The sequence below is a fragment of the Tachypleus tridentatus genome, chromosome 7 (assembly GCF_004210375.1).
Source record: "Tachypleus tridentatus isolate NWPU-2018 chromosome 7, ASM421037v1, whole genome shotgun sequence".
NCBI classification, from domain to species: domain Eukaryota; kingdom Metazoa; phylum Arthropoda; class Merostomata; order Xiphosura; family Limulidae; genus Tachypleus; species Tachypleus tridentatus.
The window spans coordinates 175,886,994-175,904,950 of record NC_134831.1 but is presented as its reverse complement, the minus strand read 5'-3'; the positions used below and the strand labels follow the sequence as shown (position 1 = coordinate 175,904,950).

Below are 17,957 nucleotides of genomic sequence, written 5' to 3'. Positions count from 1 at the left end.
ATTATAGATAATACCTGTCTTGTTCCTTCAAACCAGTTACACTGTATTATTATAGATAATACCTGTCTTGTTCCTTCAAACCAGTTACACTGTATTATTATAGATAATACCTGTCTTGTTCCATCAAACCAGTTACACTGTATTATTATAGATAATACCTGTCTTGTTCCTTCAAACCAGTTACACTGTATTATTATAGATAATACCTGTCTTGTTCCTTCAAACCAGTTACACTGTATTATTATAGATAATACCTGTCTTGTTCCATCAAACCAGTTACACTGTATTATTATAGATAATACCTGTCTTGTTCCTTCAAACCAGTTACACTGTATTATTATAGATAATACCTGTCTTGTTCCATCAAACCAGTTACACTGTATTATTATAGATAATACCTGTCTTGTTCCATCAAACCAGTTACACTGTATTATGATAGATAATACCTGTCTTGTTAAACCAGTTACACTGTATTATTATAGATAATACCCGTCTTGTTAAACCAGTTACACTGTATTATTATAGATAATACCCGTCTTGTTAAACCAGTTACACTGTATTATTATAGATAATACCCGTCTTGTTAAACCAGTTACACTGTATTATTATAGATAATACCCATCTTGTTCCACCAAACCAGTTACACTGTATTATTATAGATAATATCTGTCTTGTTCCATCAAACCAGTTACACTTTATTATTACCGTCTTGTTCCATCAAACCAGTTACACTGTATTATTATAGATAATACCTGTCTTGTTCCATCAAACCAGTTACACTGTATTATTATAGATAATACCTGTCTTGTTCCTTCAAACCAGTTACACTGTATTATTATAGATAATACCTGTCTTGTTCCATCAAACCAGTTACACTGTATTATTATAGATAATACCTGTCTTGTTCCATCAAACCAGTTACACTGTATTATTATAGATAATACCTGTCTTGTTGTTCAAACCAGTTACACTGTATTATTATAGATAATACCTGTCTTGTTCCATCAAACCAGTTACACTGTATTATTATAGATAATACCTGTCTTGTTCCATCAAACCAGTTACACTGTATTATTATAGATAATACCTGTCTTGTTCCATCAAACCAGTTACACTGTATTATTATAGATAATACCTGTCTTGTTCCATCAAACCAGTTACACTGTATTATTATAGATAATACCTGTCTTGTTCCATCAAACCAGTTACACTGTATTATTATAGATAATACCTGTCTTGTTCCATCAAACCAGTTACACTGTATTATTATAGATAATACCTGTCTTGTTCCATCAAACCAGTTACACTGTATTATTATAGATAATACCTGTCTTGTTCCACTGTGTTCAAACCAGTTACACTGTATTATTATAGATAATACCTGTCTTGTTCCATCAAACCAGTTACACTAGATAATATTATTATAGATAATACCTGTCTTGTTCCATCAAACCAGTTACACTGTATTATTATAGATAATACCTGTCTTGTTCCATCAAACCAGTTACACTGTATTATTATAGATAATACCTGTCTTGTTCCTTCAAACCAGTTACACTGTATTATTATAGATAATACCTGTCTTGTTCCATCAAACCAGTTACACTGTATTATTATAGATAATACCTGTCTTGTTCCATCAAACCAGTTACACTGTATTATTATAGATAATACCTGTCTTGTTAAACCAGTTACACTGTATTATTATAGATAATACCTGTCTTGTTAAACCAGTTACACTGTATTATTATAGATAATACCTGTCTTGTTCCATCAAACCAGTTACACTGTATTATTATAGATAATACCTGTCTTGTTCCATCAAACCAGTTACACTGTATTATTATAGATAATACCTGTCTTGTTACCTTCAAACCAGTTACACTGTATTATTATAGATAATACCTGTCTTGTTCCACCAAACTAGTTACACTGTATTATTATAGATAATACCCGTCTTGTTAAACCAGTTACACTGTATTATTATAGATAATACCCGTCTTGTTCCACCAAACCAGTTACACTGTATTATTATAGATAATACCTGTCTTGTTCCATCAAACCAGTTACACTGTATTATTATAGATAATACGTCTTGTTCCATCAAACCAGTTACACTGTATTATTATAGATAATACCTGTCTTGTTCCATCAAACCAGTTACACTGTATTATTATAGATAATACCTGTCTTGTTCCTTCAAACCAGTTACACTGTATTATTATAGATAATACCTGTCTTGTTCCATCAAACCAGTTACACTGTATTATTATAGATAATACCTGTCTTGTTCCATCAAACCAGTTACACTGTATTATTATAGATAATACCTGTCTTGTTCCATCAAACCAGTTACACTGTATTATTATAGATAATACCTGTCTTGTTCCATCAAACCAGTTACACTGTATTATTATAGATAATACCTGTCTTGTTCCATCAAACCAGTTACACTGTATTATTATAGATAATACCTGTCTTGTTCCATCAAACCAATTACACTGTATTATTATAGATAATACCTGTCTTGTTCCTTCAAACCAGTTACACTGTATTATTATAGATAATACCTGTCTTGTTCCATCAAACCAGTTACACTGTATTATTATAGATAATACCTGTCTTGTTCCATCAAACCAATTACACTGTATTATTATAGATAATACCTGTCTTGTTCCATCAAACCAGTTACACTGTATTATTATAGATAATACCTGTCTTGTTCCTTCAAACCAGTTACACTGTATTATTATAGATAATACCTGTCTTGTTCCATCAAACCAGTTACGCTGTGTTATTATAGATAATACCTGTCTTGTTCCATCAAACCAGTTACACTGTGTTATTATAGATTATTTTATGAAGCTGATTAAACCATTGAGTGATGAGGAGAAAACCCACTTGCATAAAAAAATTTCTCAACCCAAACCAGTCACTTGTACATATATGATTAAACCATTTTATTATATATTATATCTGTTGTACTGTTTTATTGTACATTATATTGTCAAACTGATTGCACTGTATTATTAAACATTATTATACTGCCTCATTACACACAGTTAGTACTTTTTTATACAATTAATATATCTTAAATAATGAATCATAATGAAGAAAATATTTGGAATATATCTTCTAAATGAAGAGGTAACACATGAAAATATATGGAGTATGTTCTATTTCAGTTAAGTGTTTTCTTATAAATTTAATTAAGAACTTTATAATAAATATTATTTGAATAATTAATTTTGATGAAATACAAAAAGGAACAAAGTATGAGATGCTTTCCAAAACAGTTTGTTTATATCTCTAAAATAAATTCATGTTAATGTTACTATTGAGTGATCTAAATATTTATGTGAAATGTTTTAGTTTTTGTTTCACAGACTTGTTTATCTTCACTTTGGGATTTAATTTTAAAATCTGTAAATGATAGATATTTGTAGACGTCTTCTGATCTGTTTTTCAGATGTTGCTGAGGTTGATGGAAATATTGACCCTGCAGTGGTTGATCATCTGTTTAAAACAGAATATGATAAACCAGGAATTGACTCTAGTTATCTCACTGACCAAGCACAAGAAGAACTGGAAGCCATAGCACTAGAGAATATAGAAAACCTCATTGATGACATTGCAAAGGTAAGAACATACAGGTAAATTCATGGGTTTTATTTGGGTATAAATCAATACATTTATCGATGATTACACAGATACCTTTCAAGGTTTTTTGTAGTAATAAATAAATAAACTTTATTTTTGTTGCATATCTCGTCAGTGAGAGAAGTTTATAATTAGAAAACCCTAACTGTTTTTGGACACTTTGTTACAGCAAGCTTCAGATACTATGAATAAACTTTCAGTGTTACCAATGGAAACTAAGCAGGATGTTGAAGCTTTAGGGGGAGTTTACAGTGACATCATTTCATTAGGGCCACTGAATAATGATGGACTAGTAAGTAGAACTTTCATAATTGTTACATAAGAAGAAACTGATTTTTAGTAATATGCAATAACCGATGAAACGTGTTCTATGTAATTTTTGTTTTCATTAAACACTGATCTTCTGAAGTTCACTCTATTAATTATATTCTGAACTTATTAACCCTTTCATTGCAAGCTCAGTATAATATACCCGAGTTCATCTACACATTTACACACATCAAGTACTTGCACAACCTTTTGATACAACATGGGTAGCTTCACAAAATTTGAAATAAATATTACAAGTTTATTGTACACAAAAAAATTAGGTTTTTTTAATGAAATATTGTTACAAATGATTTGTTTCTGAAAATATCGAATGTTTCGTTACTAGTCTGAGTGCAAAATGATTTCATATTATGATTAAAAATATTTTCTTCATTTCAAAAATCTCAAATAATATTTGTGTAATTTCTAAAACCTCCTAAATACATTTCAAACATTTGTTTTCAGTAAAACTTTATATGTTATGTTATTTTCTGTACTCTAACTTTGTAGGGTCTGTCACTTGACCAACCTTATTATTATGGTAAAAAGTTAGAAAATAAATGTATAAATTGTACTTTTCTCATGCTAGAACAACTACACATTATAACAAGAAAAAACAAATGGTTAGTCTAAGTAGCATAGGACTCATAATGCTATATATTTATATATATTTTTCATTATTATTATATTGACCTTCCAGTCATGCCTAGCTAACATTACATAACTTGCACTGATGAAGTGCGTGTGCACTCATGTTATGTATTCAATAATAAAAAAACTTACCTTTAGTCTTTCCTGTCTTGGCTGTGTTTTAGTGGACTAGTTTTTGTAATATACAGTCACATTTAAATTATTATAGATTATGTATGTATATATATTATTACTATTTATAAATAAATTATTAAATTTGTTTTTATTAAAATATAGAACAATAAATCAAGAAGTAAAGCAAACAATTATCTCTTCTTGATGTGACCTTTGAACTCAGTTACTGCTGCCTTTTAAAATTCTGTATATTGAGAATATCAAACAAAATTTCTTTTTTAGGTTTTCTATGTGTAGTTGAATAATTAAAAAGCCATAAATAACTACACTGATACCATAGAGTTCCATTATAATTTGTTAAGCTTAGTAACCAAGATGTATTTAGATAATTTAAAAAATATTGACATAAATTCATAAAATAATAGTTCAATAAAAGTTTGAATGCCAGTCAACAAATGCAGTGACATGGCCTTTGATTCATGACCTATCATGAAAGATTTAATATAAATATCTATCTTACAGTTATTTATTGGGATCATTAAAGAAAATGAATCCTATTGGGTTTATTTTAAAATCAATTGCAAAAATTCAAAACTTTTTTGATTAGCAACTGTGCAAAATGTTATGGAAAAGAAATTAATACAACCCAAACCTATGTTGATAAATTATATTTTACTCACATAAATATATATCATTCCATTAGATCACATAACTCCAGCTTGGAAATCAAAGAATTTTTAAATGTAATTAAACTATAAGTAGACAGTTCTTATACCTGAAATTTTGAAGAAATGAATTTCATGACTGAGATTTAAGTTTGTTAGACCAATGACAGTGTTGTATCATTACAGTGTACTCTGTCATTGTTTTTGGTTATTTGATATAAATATAGGGCATCCAATGCACATAACAGTAACAGATTTATTTATTTATTCTATAACATTTGCTACAACAACTTTCGTCTCTAGGCCTAAATTCAGTACATAACCTTTTAACATGTAGTAGTGTAACTACTGATTAATGGTAAATATGTGTAACTCACAAATAAATTTATTTACAAAACTTCTTTAATAATCATTCAAGTAGTGAATAAATGCAAAAAATTTTACTGAACCACTTTTCTTACTCTGAACTCATAAACTCACCGAATACCTACAGTTACGACAGAAAGTGTTGGTACCCCTGCGTCGTGAGTAGTTTTTTCCTCATAACTTAAAAAGTATCACGGCTAGGATAATGAAAGTATAGTATATTATAAATATTATACTAACACACATCTGCATAATTTTTTATGTAAATTTAACAACAAATAAACTGTTTATAAACAAATAACCAAACATAGGAGGGGCAGAAAGTGTTCGTGCGTCAACTTTAATGGTCAGTTGTGTAGCCTTTCAGGCGAATTACTTAGCGCAATCACTCCTCATAGCCAGTACTCGACTGGTATTTTCTTCCATTCTTCTCTACAGAAGGGCTCCAACTCTTGCACGTTTTTTCGGATGACGCTGATGAACCCTGGTCTTCAACTCATGCCAAACGTTTTCAATTGGGTTGAGATCGGGTGACTACGATGGCCACTCCAGAACGCTTATATGGTTCCTCTGCAACCAGGATTGCACATATTTTGATATATGCTTAGGGTCATTGTCATGCCGGAAGATCCAACGACGCCCAAGCCGCAAGTTCCGAGCATCATTCTTGATATAAGTGCCCAATATATCAACGTACTCTTCTTTTTTTCATGATTTTGTTGACGCGGTGAAGGCTGCCTACACCAGAAGAGCTGAAGGAACCCCATAGCATGATCGAACCACCTCCGTGTTTAACTGTAGAGACAGTGTTCTTTGGAAGATTTCGTTCCACCTTCTTACGGAAAATATTGTGAACATCATTGTGGCCGAAAAGCTCGATTTTAGTCTCGTCTGACCAAAGAATACTCTTCCAATAGGTAAAGGGTTTATCTACATGCTTTCTTGCATACCTCAATCGTGCTTCTAAATGAACAGGCTTTAAATATGAAGTTCTACGAGGATAGCATGCTTTGAACCCTGGAGAGCGTAATATGTTTGTAACTGTAGAGGTGCTTACTTCAACCCCAGTTTCCCTTACCAGTTTTTGTATGTCATTACGTGTTAAACAACAACAAATGAAACTTGATACTTTAGAAGAAACAAGTTTTTTATGACAAAATATTTTTAAATAACATTTTCTTTCAATGTTTATCATATCTCACAATGGGAAACATTACAGTGAAATTTACTAGATGTTAAAAAAAAACAGATACATTACAGATAGACAAAGAGATAAACAAGTTTAGATTTTACATTTATCTCGGCATTTTTCTGAAGATAACTCCTTACACAGGAGGATAGATCAAAGTTCATGGTGGAATTCTATTTTATATGAAACGTTTTCAGAGTATATAAGTCGTACGTCTAAATTAGCAAAGTAAGTTTGAAGTGCAGGTTTTTATTAATAATATCAAAGTATATCATGTTCTCAAAATTAGTTTTCCAAGGAGTTATCTTTAGAAAAATGCCGAGTTAAATGTAAAATCTAAACTTGTTTATCTCTCTGACTATCTGTAATGTATCTGTTTTTTTAACATCTAGTAAATTTCACTGTAATGTTTCCCATTGTGAGATATGATAAACATTAGAAGAAAATGTTATTTAAAGACATTTTGTCATAAAAAACTTGTTTCTTCTAAAGTATCAAGTTTCATCTGTTGTCGTTTTTTGAAATGCCTAAGATGTTTGATACAAGTGTACAAGACAGTACTACTGAATAAATCTACAGTAATCCTACCAACATAATATCAACCAATAAAACAACAACATGGTTAGAAGAGCCAATTGCATGGCTGCATATAATAAATTACATTTTAATGAAACTGGGGTATTTTTTTATTTACTGAACTAATGTTAGTGTTTTGCCAGATTGCTTTTGCTGGCTAAATTCCAATAATTATGAACCCAGTGTCAAGTTCTGGAATGGTATAATGTAGTTTATTCGCCAAACTAAACAAAATTTTTACGGGAATATCAGTTTTTTCACACGTTTTGAAATGTACGAACACTTTCTGCTCCTCCTATTTTTGGTTATTTGTTTATAAACAATTTATTTGTCGTTTAATTTACACAAAAATTTATGCAGATGTGTGTTAGTATAATATTTATAATATATGATATTTCTAATAGCCTAATCGTGATACTTTTTAAGTTATGAGCAAAAAACTACTCACGACGCAGGGGTACGAACACTTTCTGTCGTAACTGTAATTAATAACGTACCCACATCTCCAAACATTCATCAAAGCTTTTCCATCATTACATTGTCACAGTTATCTGCTCCAACTAAATTGTAACCTAGCTTACAACAGCACTTACCATACTCAATTAAATGTATTTTTACTGTACATTTACCTACATCAGTAAGACCGAACATTATCATGCCGTGTGTGTGTATCCATTAACACTTAGTCACATAAACTGAATCAAATCTATGCATGTCAATCATTCATAATAAAAATGGCCAAGCGTGTTAAGGCATGCAACTTGTAATCTGAGGGTCGCGGGTTCGCATCCTCGTCGCGCCAAACATACTCGCCCTTTCAGCCGTGGGGGTGTTATAATGTGACGGTCAATCTCATTTGGTAAAAGAGTAGCCCAAGAGTTGGCGGTGGGTGGTGATGACTAGCTGCCTTCCCTCTAATCTTACACTGCTAAATTAGGGAAGGCTAGCACAGATAGCCCTCGAGTAGCTTTGTGCAAATTTCAAAAACAAACAAACAACATAATAAAAAAGTGGAACATTTTCAACCATATCTGTGTAAAGAAACTGAAAATTCTAGCTCCAAATAAATTTAACACAAACATTTTAATGAAAGAAGTTTGGTATATATATATAGACCTAATCTTCTTGTACTATCTTCTTCACAGCCACAACATCTTGTTTGATTCTCATTATTTACATCTTCATTCTTTATCTTCACAGCCACAACATCTTGTTTGATTCTTATTATTTACATCTTTATTCTTTATCTTCACAGCCACAACATCTTGTTTGATTCTCATTATTTACATCTTCATTCTTTATCTTCACAGCCACAACATCTTGTTTGATTCTCATTATTTACATCTTCATTCTTTATCTTCACAGCTGCAACATCTTGTTTGATTCTCATTATTTACATCTTCATTCTTTATCTTCACAGCCACAACATCTTGTTTGATTCTTATTATCTACATCTTCATTCTTTATCTTCACAGCTGCAACATCTTGTTTGATTCTTATTATTTACATCTTCATTCTTTATCTTCACAGCCACTACATCTTGTTTGATTCTTATTATTTACATCTTTATTCTTTATCTTCACAGCCACAACATCTTGTTTGATTCTCATTATTTACATCTTCATTCTTTATCTTCACAGCCACAACATCTTGTTTGATTCTCATTATTTACATCTTCATTCTTTATCTTCACAGCTGCAACATCTTGTTTGATTCTCATTATTTACATCTTCATTCTTTATCTTCACAGCCACAACATCTTGTTTGATTCTTATTATCTACATCTTCATTCTTTATCTTCACAGCTGCAACATCTTGTTTGATTCTTATTATTTACATCTTCATTCTTTATCTTCACAGCCACTACATCTTGTTTGATTCTTATTATTTACATCTTCATTCTTTATCTTCACAGCTGCAACATCTTGTTTGATTCTTATTGTTTACATCTTAATTCTTTATCTTCACAGCTGCAACATCTTGTTTGATTCTTATTATTTACATCTTCATTCTTTATCTTCACAGCTGCAACATCTTGTTTGATTCTTATTATTTACATCTTCATTCTTTATCTTCACAGCTGCAACATCTTGTTTGATTCTTATTATTTACATCTTCATTCTTTATCTTCACAGCCACAACATCTTGTTTGATTCTTATTATTTACATCTTCATTCTTTATCTTCACAGCCACAACATCTTGTTTGATTCTTATTATTTACATCTTCATTCTTTATCTTCACAGCTGCAACATCTTGTTTGATTCTTATTATTTACATCTTCATTCTTTATCTTTTCATGAGTATTAAATTTTATTTCATTTTATGGGTTTAATTATCTTCACTGATACTGTTAAAATAAAAATGTGAAATAGTATATTACCATCACTACTCGATCTTTGCGATTATTTTGTAAACATACACGTGGGTTTGCAACTTCCTTGTTATTTACTTGCTAAGCAGCAACATCTAAGCTAAGTTATTTCTAGTTCTTTGTATGTTTGAAACATACCTTTTTTTTGTGCACTAATTGGAATTATCACAAACCACAAAGCTGTTTTTAGAACATGTGTTTGTGCTTCACTTTGATATTATCTCACCCACAAAGCAGAAAATTGGTAATAGGAAGTAATGTAATTATTGTTGTATTATAACTCAAGTTATCAGTTCTCCTCACTTAGTTTAAGTTTTCTCTCCTTTACTTATGAATAAGATTGAATTATTTATTTGTTAAATGCTGTACTATAGTAACTTTCTCTTTCTTCTGGAGTGTAACATGTTGTTTCAGAATTATTCTCCTTGTATTCACCATTACGTTGTTTTTGTCGTGTGCTGTGATGATTTTCTTCTACACCTTTCTCTTGTTGTCTACTGTCCTGTGTTCAGAATGCAGTGGACAACAAGATAATGGTGTGGAAGAAGATAGCTCTCAACTAGGAAACAGTCCACTGGTAATGAAGACTTTGGAGGAAATGAGCCAGAAAATATTTTCCTTTTCTTTCTCCTTTTTTACAGACATGAGAAAATAAGTAAGTTTTACCTTATCTCACAAAGTGTTGCTTGACATTCAAAATTAAGTTATGCCGACTGTATAGGGAGTTGTATTTTGGATTTTGTTTACAACTACTGTGACAGAAAATGAAAAAACATGTTGACTTAACAAAATCTCAGAATTTATTTAAGTTTTCTTGTGTTCGAATTTTTCAGAAACAATCATTAGATGGTGTGGAAAAAATGCGAGAAGTTCTAAAGGTCACAGATGTACCTCACCCATCTGACCTCAAAGTGTGTTACCAGCATGTGGGAAACATCATGGACAGTGTGGTAACAGTAAGTAGTTTTACCTAATTCTAAAGTGTGCTATCAGCACGTGACTGTGGTAATAGTAAGTAGCTTTATCTAATTCTAAAGTATGTTACTAGCACATTGGAAATAACAGTATATAGTGTTTTATCTAATTCTGAAGTGTGTTACCAGCATGTTGAAAACATTATCAACTGTAAGTTTAAAACTTTATGGTTTAGGTTAATAATACTTTACTTAATTCGTGATTACCCTAATGATAAGTTCCTACTTATTCACCTCTCTTTACTTTGAGGAGTAAAAGAGAATATTTTCAAATATTTGCTGTTTTATCAGTTTCTAATAGAAATAAGGTTTCCATTCTTTCAACCATATTTCAGTGTTAGTTGACAAATGAAATTTTTAGCTTTGTTTGTTTAATGTTTTACGAAATGTTGAGCTGATAAAATAAAACTGTGTAGAAAGTAGATTAAACTTTTGTAAATGTCTGATTTGTTATGGAATGATAAAGTAATAATAGTCTAGGCTCTTTAGATAGAACCTGAATACAAATGGACCTATTATTATGTTTGTTACAGGATCTCACGAATAGAATTCAAGGTGAAAGTTTTGTGAAGTCAGATTTAATTGAAGCTGAGAATGAAATAAGTTTTGATGCAACAGAACCAAATCCTTTTATTTTTTATGGTATGTTTTTATACATTTTTACCTAAAAGTTATTTAGTTTTGTGTAAGGTTGTTAACAACAACTAATAAGTTTATAGAACTTTATCATAATGTTCTAAAGATGAATATTAAATTTCTTCTGCAATTCTAGACCTTTTGTTATCTTTCAGTTGATGTTCTATAAATGAAATGCACTATATTGTTTGAAGTTAAGCACAAATTTACACAGTTGACTCTCTGTGCTCTGCCCACCATAGGTATCAAAACCTGGTTTCTAGCACCGTAAGTCTGCAGATATACCACTATGCCACTGTAGGGAGGAAAGAAATGTAAAAAGTTATTATAAAAAAATATATTAATGGAATTATTTATGGAGACTTGTTGAGTGATGAACACATAGAAGTTACATATAATTAAAATAATGATAATAAGACGACAAGTACAGACAAGAAATGGGAAATATTACGAACACTTTCCTTCCATGGACCATAGAGCTATGTTTTCATGCAGTGATACAGTTTATTATTATTATATGATTGTAAAATATTCTTATATGTCTTATCTTTGTCTCTCTCTCCAATATTCATTTTCTCAGCTTGTTTTACATATTTAAGACCAGTCTCAGTAATGCTTGCATCAGGGCCTGATAAAGTATGTGATTTACAGCCTGTTCAACAAGGTTGAATCTGTTTAGGTTTCTCTCAGTGATTACAAAAGTTTTGAGTTGGAATTTGTTACACACAATCAGGTGAACCTGGTGAAATTTAATGAGATGATTCAGCTTTCATAAGGATATAATTATTTTAATATTAGACATATAGATTGGTAAATGTTAGAGTGATATTATGAAGGTGACAGAATTTTATAAATTATACAAGATGATTTTTCTTCAACATTTTTTATTTATTGTTAACTTCTAGTAAAGGAATGATTGGTAAGATAGAGATTGGAGAACATCTGGACACAAAAAATCACTATTTAATTTGATTTGATGTTTTGTTACATAGGAAGATAAAAAGGACGAGATTTTAGTTCCAAATTTGGAAAAAACTTTGAAGAGATAAAACAAGAATTATCTGTTATGAATTGTGCAACTGAATTGGTTGAGATACTCATCAAATGTGGGAAAGTTTTATAATAAATTCTGAGTAATCGACATAATTACATTCATACATTTTGTTCTAGGAACTTTAGATATCTATTATGAAACATGAACTGTTACAAAAAGTGCTTAATATTTTTCTGTCATTTGAAACCAAAATAATAAAGTTATCCTTAACCGAACCAACCACAAACATCATCTCTATGGACAATGTTTGTTTGTCTTTTCATTCACGTTTATAATGGTCATTTTAAGATTCCTTTGTGGTCCATACACCTCTGGATCAAATTCCACAACCCAAGGAAATCTCACCAGCTGTTCCTACCTGAATGAATGGCTTATGATATCATCTTCAGTGAAAATATCTGTCAGCAGTCTTTTACCAATACAGTAAACTGTGTTGCTTGTTCTTCTAAATGGTTTGCTGATATAGATGAAGAATAAAGTGGTCTTACTGAGGACCCAATTTACAAAATCTGTTTTATCATTCCAGTTTCATCAATAGAGAGATAAGGATTTATGATGGAAGTGCAAGGTTAAATTGAAGCCACATCACATAGCAGTGTAAGGATCATGAACAGGTGGACTATACGTGGATAGAATTTGTTGATTTCACCTTTCCAAAGAATGTTGTATAAGAACATTTCATTCACTATCAATGTCCAAAGCCAGTTATAAAAAGTAGATTGCTCTAACAGTAACTAATGAATTTTGAGCTTAGTGTTTTTGATTATCACATGTTCCCCTAAGAATGCTTCTCACCTCAGTCTCAAAGAATCCATTACTGTTTTCACAAATGTAGATGGGTGCCAAGGATCATTGTTTACTGATGCAGTTACATTGAACTAGCAACTCACTTTTCAAACGTCTGTAGGGGAATTACAAGGAATTGAGTGTCCAAAATCTCTTGAGATAATCCAAGAATGGAGAGAAGGACGAATTGCTGACCACCACAGTTTATGATTGAATAATTGTCTCTGAGAAATATCGTTTGACCAAAGTGACACTGCTGTTAGTTTGAAGACATAGCCGAACAGTTCTGCACAATGACATGCATTCTTTACTCACAATATGAATTCTATATCATTGAAGAAGGAGATGGACAGGAAATAAGAGCTATACTATAGTCAGTGAGAAAAGTCATAAAGGAATTAATGTAGTTTTTAAATGCCTTTTACCAATCATAAGCTTTTCTGTATAAACTTTAAGATTCTGAATTTTTTGTGATGAAATGTTATTCCCTCTGAGAACGTAACTGCTCTGGAAAAAAATGTTTAAAAACATTTAGTTCACAAAATACTTTCCTGCTTGGATTGTAATTTGATCTTTATTTGGTACATATTACTTTAATGCTTAGATCATATTTTGATCATTAATGAATGTATTTCCAATATATATATATATATCTTTAATGTTTAAATTGTTTGATCATTAGGTATTGATTCATTCCCTGGATCATGAATATTTATTTTTTCAATGAGTTTTGTTAAAGTTATATTTATTAATTTAGAACACGACTTATTTAAATGTAGTCTTTGTGATGTAATTATTAATACAAATTCATTAAGTGGAAGTGACGGTCAGTTACACTAAAACTACTGTATTCAGTACCACAAAGACGTTTTGCTCAATATCAGAGCCCTTCATGCCAGTTGGAATATCACAGACATGGTACTGGTTGATCAGAATTACAATCATTAAAAGGATGCAGGAAAATCCATGTAATTAGTAGAAAAGTTCAGGCAAACAAGTGATCTCATTGGCCTTGTCTGCATCTTTACCTGAATGATGTTTCAGGAGTATCTTGACATCAGCTTGTAATACCTATTAAAGAAGAATTAGATTTTTGTTCTCTAGTTTTAAGAAGTGTGACTTCTTTTGTTAGTGTACAATACTAACCTTCCCTGTTAATAAACAGTGGTGTGTAGAAATTATGTTGTTATATAGTTTTAAACCATGTACAACTTACAACCTGTACAGAGCTATACCTGGTGATAAATCCATCTTTTTTGTTACTTGAAAGTCTGAACATGAAGAAGTATTTCAGCTATCAAGTTCTCTTCATTTGCTGGGCAACTGTTGGAAAACTTTGCACATTTATACTTGGACATCTGTAAAATAACTAGAATAAAAATGGTAACATTAACTTTTTTACTGTGGCTGGGATGTATATCATCGAGTGCTCCCAGCCCCTTACACTGTGAATCGGACAAATGTTTCTCATTGTCGTTCAAAATTGCTGTGCCTGACAAATGGAATTAAAATGAGTTGGAAAATATTAAATAGCATCAAACCAAATGTTTATATATGATTTCCCTAAATATCTTCAGTGACCAACAAAATGCCCCAGTGGGATGTATGAGTACCTGTATTGCTGCAACAGCAAGTAGTAACCCTAATTAGTATATAAATATGCCTGACTCAGATAGTTTAGAAGATAGTGAAAATGAGTTGATTAGTGTTAAAATGTATAATGATGATGAAAAGGCAATGATACAAATGGATGTTAGATCCTCATCTGGTGACGATACTTAAAATGATGAATCTAGACCCAAAAGAGGAAACTGCAAACAGCATTGACAATGGTAAACATTTGTCCTAGCCTGAGTGAGAGAGGACAAGAGCACCAGGAAATGTACATCCCATTTGCAGTAAAAGATTTGACAGGGGTTTTAAAACATTCTCTGTCATAATTAAGGTTCTTCTAAAGCAGCTTTGTTTTACTGTTCTTAGTCAATGGAGGAAGTGCTAAAGAAGCTGAAGCAGTCAAAAAGAAATATACTCTCAGCAAAGCCCAAGCTCAGTCTGCTGAAAAGGTATGTAATTAATATAAGAATAATCAGGTATTCTCAAGATGGCTGATCTAACACATGTGCTCAGCAACAGTGAGTTGCAAACTCTTTTTGTTAACCTGAAGATGACCTGAGAAGGTTGAAATGTTGTTCTGAACTTTATTTTAATTAAAGTTTTAATACCATACCAACCATCTTGAGAATACATTTTTACTTCAAGTGGGTTTCTCATCATCATGAATAAGAATAATCAATATTGATTGTTGAGGTTAATGTAAGAGGTTAATGTAAGAATAACTACCATTGGTTATTGAGGTTAGTGTAATAATAACTACTATTGGTTGTTGAAGTTAATGCAAGAATAACTATTATCAGTTGTTGAGATTAATGTAGGAATAATAACTATTGGTTGTTGAGGTTAATGTAAGAATAACTACTATTGGTTATTGAGGTTAATGTAATAATTACTGTTGGTTGTTGAAGTTAATGTAAGAACAGTCTCTATTGGTTGTTGAGGTCAACACTCTTCTTCACTGAATATGGGTTGTATGTATAGGATGTAATAATCAATATTTCATTAACTTACAATGAAAATGCAGTCACTATTGGTTGTTGCTGGGTTTAACATTTACTTCATTCATAATATAAAAACAGCAAGTATTGGTCTTTTTTCTTTTAAACCGTTCATTCACAGTGTAAGAACAGAAGCTATTGGTCATTGTATGAAATATTTTTAATTAACGAAAGAATTTTATCATAAGAGAAGATCTACTGTTATATAACGTAATACTGTTAGTAATATAGCATGTAAATTGTGGAATTGACAAATCTGTGTTTTTGTTTCTTAGGCACAGAGGATTGTTGAAGAAATGAAAACAATTTCTGCAGAGATTAAAAGTAACATTATGAAGAAGATTTTGAAGGGAGAACCTCTTTATGAAGTCCAAAGCCCAAAAGGATTTTATATGTCTGTTCAGAAGTAAGACAGTTTTTTATATAATCTCTAACAAATGGATGTTTTTATTTGTCTGTTTAATTTTTCCATAACCAGGATATCAGCTATGGAAATAAGAAGAAAGGAGAATATTTAGTACAAGTCTTGGTTCAGAAGGGCTTATTGTCACTCAAGAAGTCTAAATGACTTGTGCTTCTGTGGTCTGTGTCTGAATGGCTGTTAAAATTTCACAAAGTTTTCAGATCCTATCTCTTGATGTGTAGACAAAACGTACATTTCTGAGCTCCTACTATAGAAATATCAAAAGCTTTTAAAACTAAGATATGACATTTTGTGTATCAATAGGTTAGCATCTAGATTACCAGCATGGATAAATTATATATCATTAGGCCACATTTTTTATTATATTTCGATCCAGCAACTTATAGTAAGTATTTAGATATTCATAACAAACTCATTATTTTCCACAAATCACAGCTACATGACTTGAATAGGAAAGAAAAATATCTATAGCTCATTTTACCCACATCTCTTTGTTTTGTATCTTTGTGTGAAGGTTTCTCACATCTCTTTCTTTTGTATTTTGGTGTGAAGGTTTCTCACATCTCTTTGTTTTGTATCTTGGTGTGAAGGTTTCCCACATCACTTTGTTTTGTATCTCGGTGTGAAGGTTTCTCACATCTCTTTGTTTTGTATTTTGGTGTGAAGGTTTCTCACATCTCTTTGTTTTATATCTTGGTGTGAAGGTTTTCCACATCTCTTTGTTTTGTATCTTAGTGTGAAGGTTTCCTATGTCTCTTTGTTTTGTATTTTGGTGTGAAGGTTTCCTACATCTCTTTGTTTTGTATTTTGGTGTGAAGGTTTTCCACATCTCTTTGTTTTGTATCTTGGTGTGAAGGTTTCCCACATCTCTTTGTTTTGTATATTGGTGTGAGTGTGATTGACATATATATTATATCACGTTCTTCTAACAAACCAAATACTAAGATGCAGTCATTAAAAACTAAATATAATATGAAGAAGTTACAGGTTTACATTAACAGAAGACTTGTCTTGCAGCTGTTAAATATTTTGATGCATTTTGTACATATTTTGGAGCTCTTAGAGATGTTAACTGTTTAGTTAACATCTTTTAAGAACTCTTTGTTGGTTAAGGAAAATAAACTCTAACTTTTTTTTCACATCAAAAAAACATATTTGTAATATATAAAAATTATTACAGAAAGAAGTCATTTTCATGTAGAAAGTAAGGACTAAAATTGTGTCTTCTTAACCATTACTATACATTTCAGAAAACTCGGGACAGAGATGACTGACTATACCATAACCCAGGCAGATGCTGCATATTTCTTTCCAGATTCGTGTGATGTATTCCATAATGCTTTGGAATGCAGTAAATTGAATGAAACTGTTATTGGATTTTCAGTAAGGATTTTTGTGAAATTTTGTTGTTTATGAAATTTTTAACATAAATGGTATCAGTTAAGAAATCATTTGGTATATATTTTGCTTGTTAGGATAACTTAGTCTAAAAAATGAAGAATAGTTAATTTGGCAGTCTTTGTTAATAACTGATAGAGAAGTTTCTACTTAAAAGGATGCCTGAACTG

The 17,957-nt window shown here is 31.1% G+C and overlaps 1 protein-coding gene and 1 long non-coding RNA gene across 3 annotated transcripts in view; one reads left to right on the top strand and one right to left on the bottom strand.

Moving 5' to 3' along the window:
• The window catches only part of LOC143257332 (polycystin-1-like), an 86,751-nt gene that overhangs the window by 51,620 nt on the left and 17,174 nt on the right, over positions 1-17,957 (top strand). For both annotated transcript variants that reach the window (XM_076515838.1, XM_076515837.1), the window contains exons 24-30: positions 3,470-3,639; positions 3,830-3,952; positions 10,737-10,859; positions 11,411-11,519; positions 15,334-15,416; positions 16,241-16,371; positions 17,640-17,772. In XM_076515838.1, coding sequence (XP_076371953.1) covers positions 3,470-3,639; positions 3,830-3,952; positions 10,737-10,859; positions 11,411-11,519; positions 15,334-15,416; positions 16,241-16,371; positions 17,640-17,772 — 872 coding nt within the window. The remainder of the gene's footprint in view (positions 1-3,469; positions 3,640-3,829; positions 3,953-10,736; positions 10,860-11,410; positions 11,520-15,333; positions 15,417-16,240; positions 16,372-17,639; positions 17,773-17,957) is intronic.
• LOC143257333 (uncharacterized) lies at positions 2,946-6,713 on the bottom strand. The gene is made up of 2 exons (XR_013031804.1): positions 5,880-6,713; positions 2,946-3,600 (listed from the first exon to the last, which is right to left on the bottom strand). It is a non-coding gene; the product is annotated as an uncharacterized LOC143257333 (long non-coding RNA).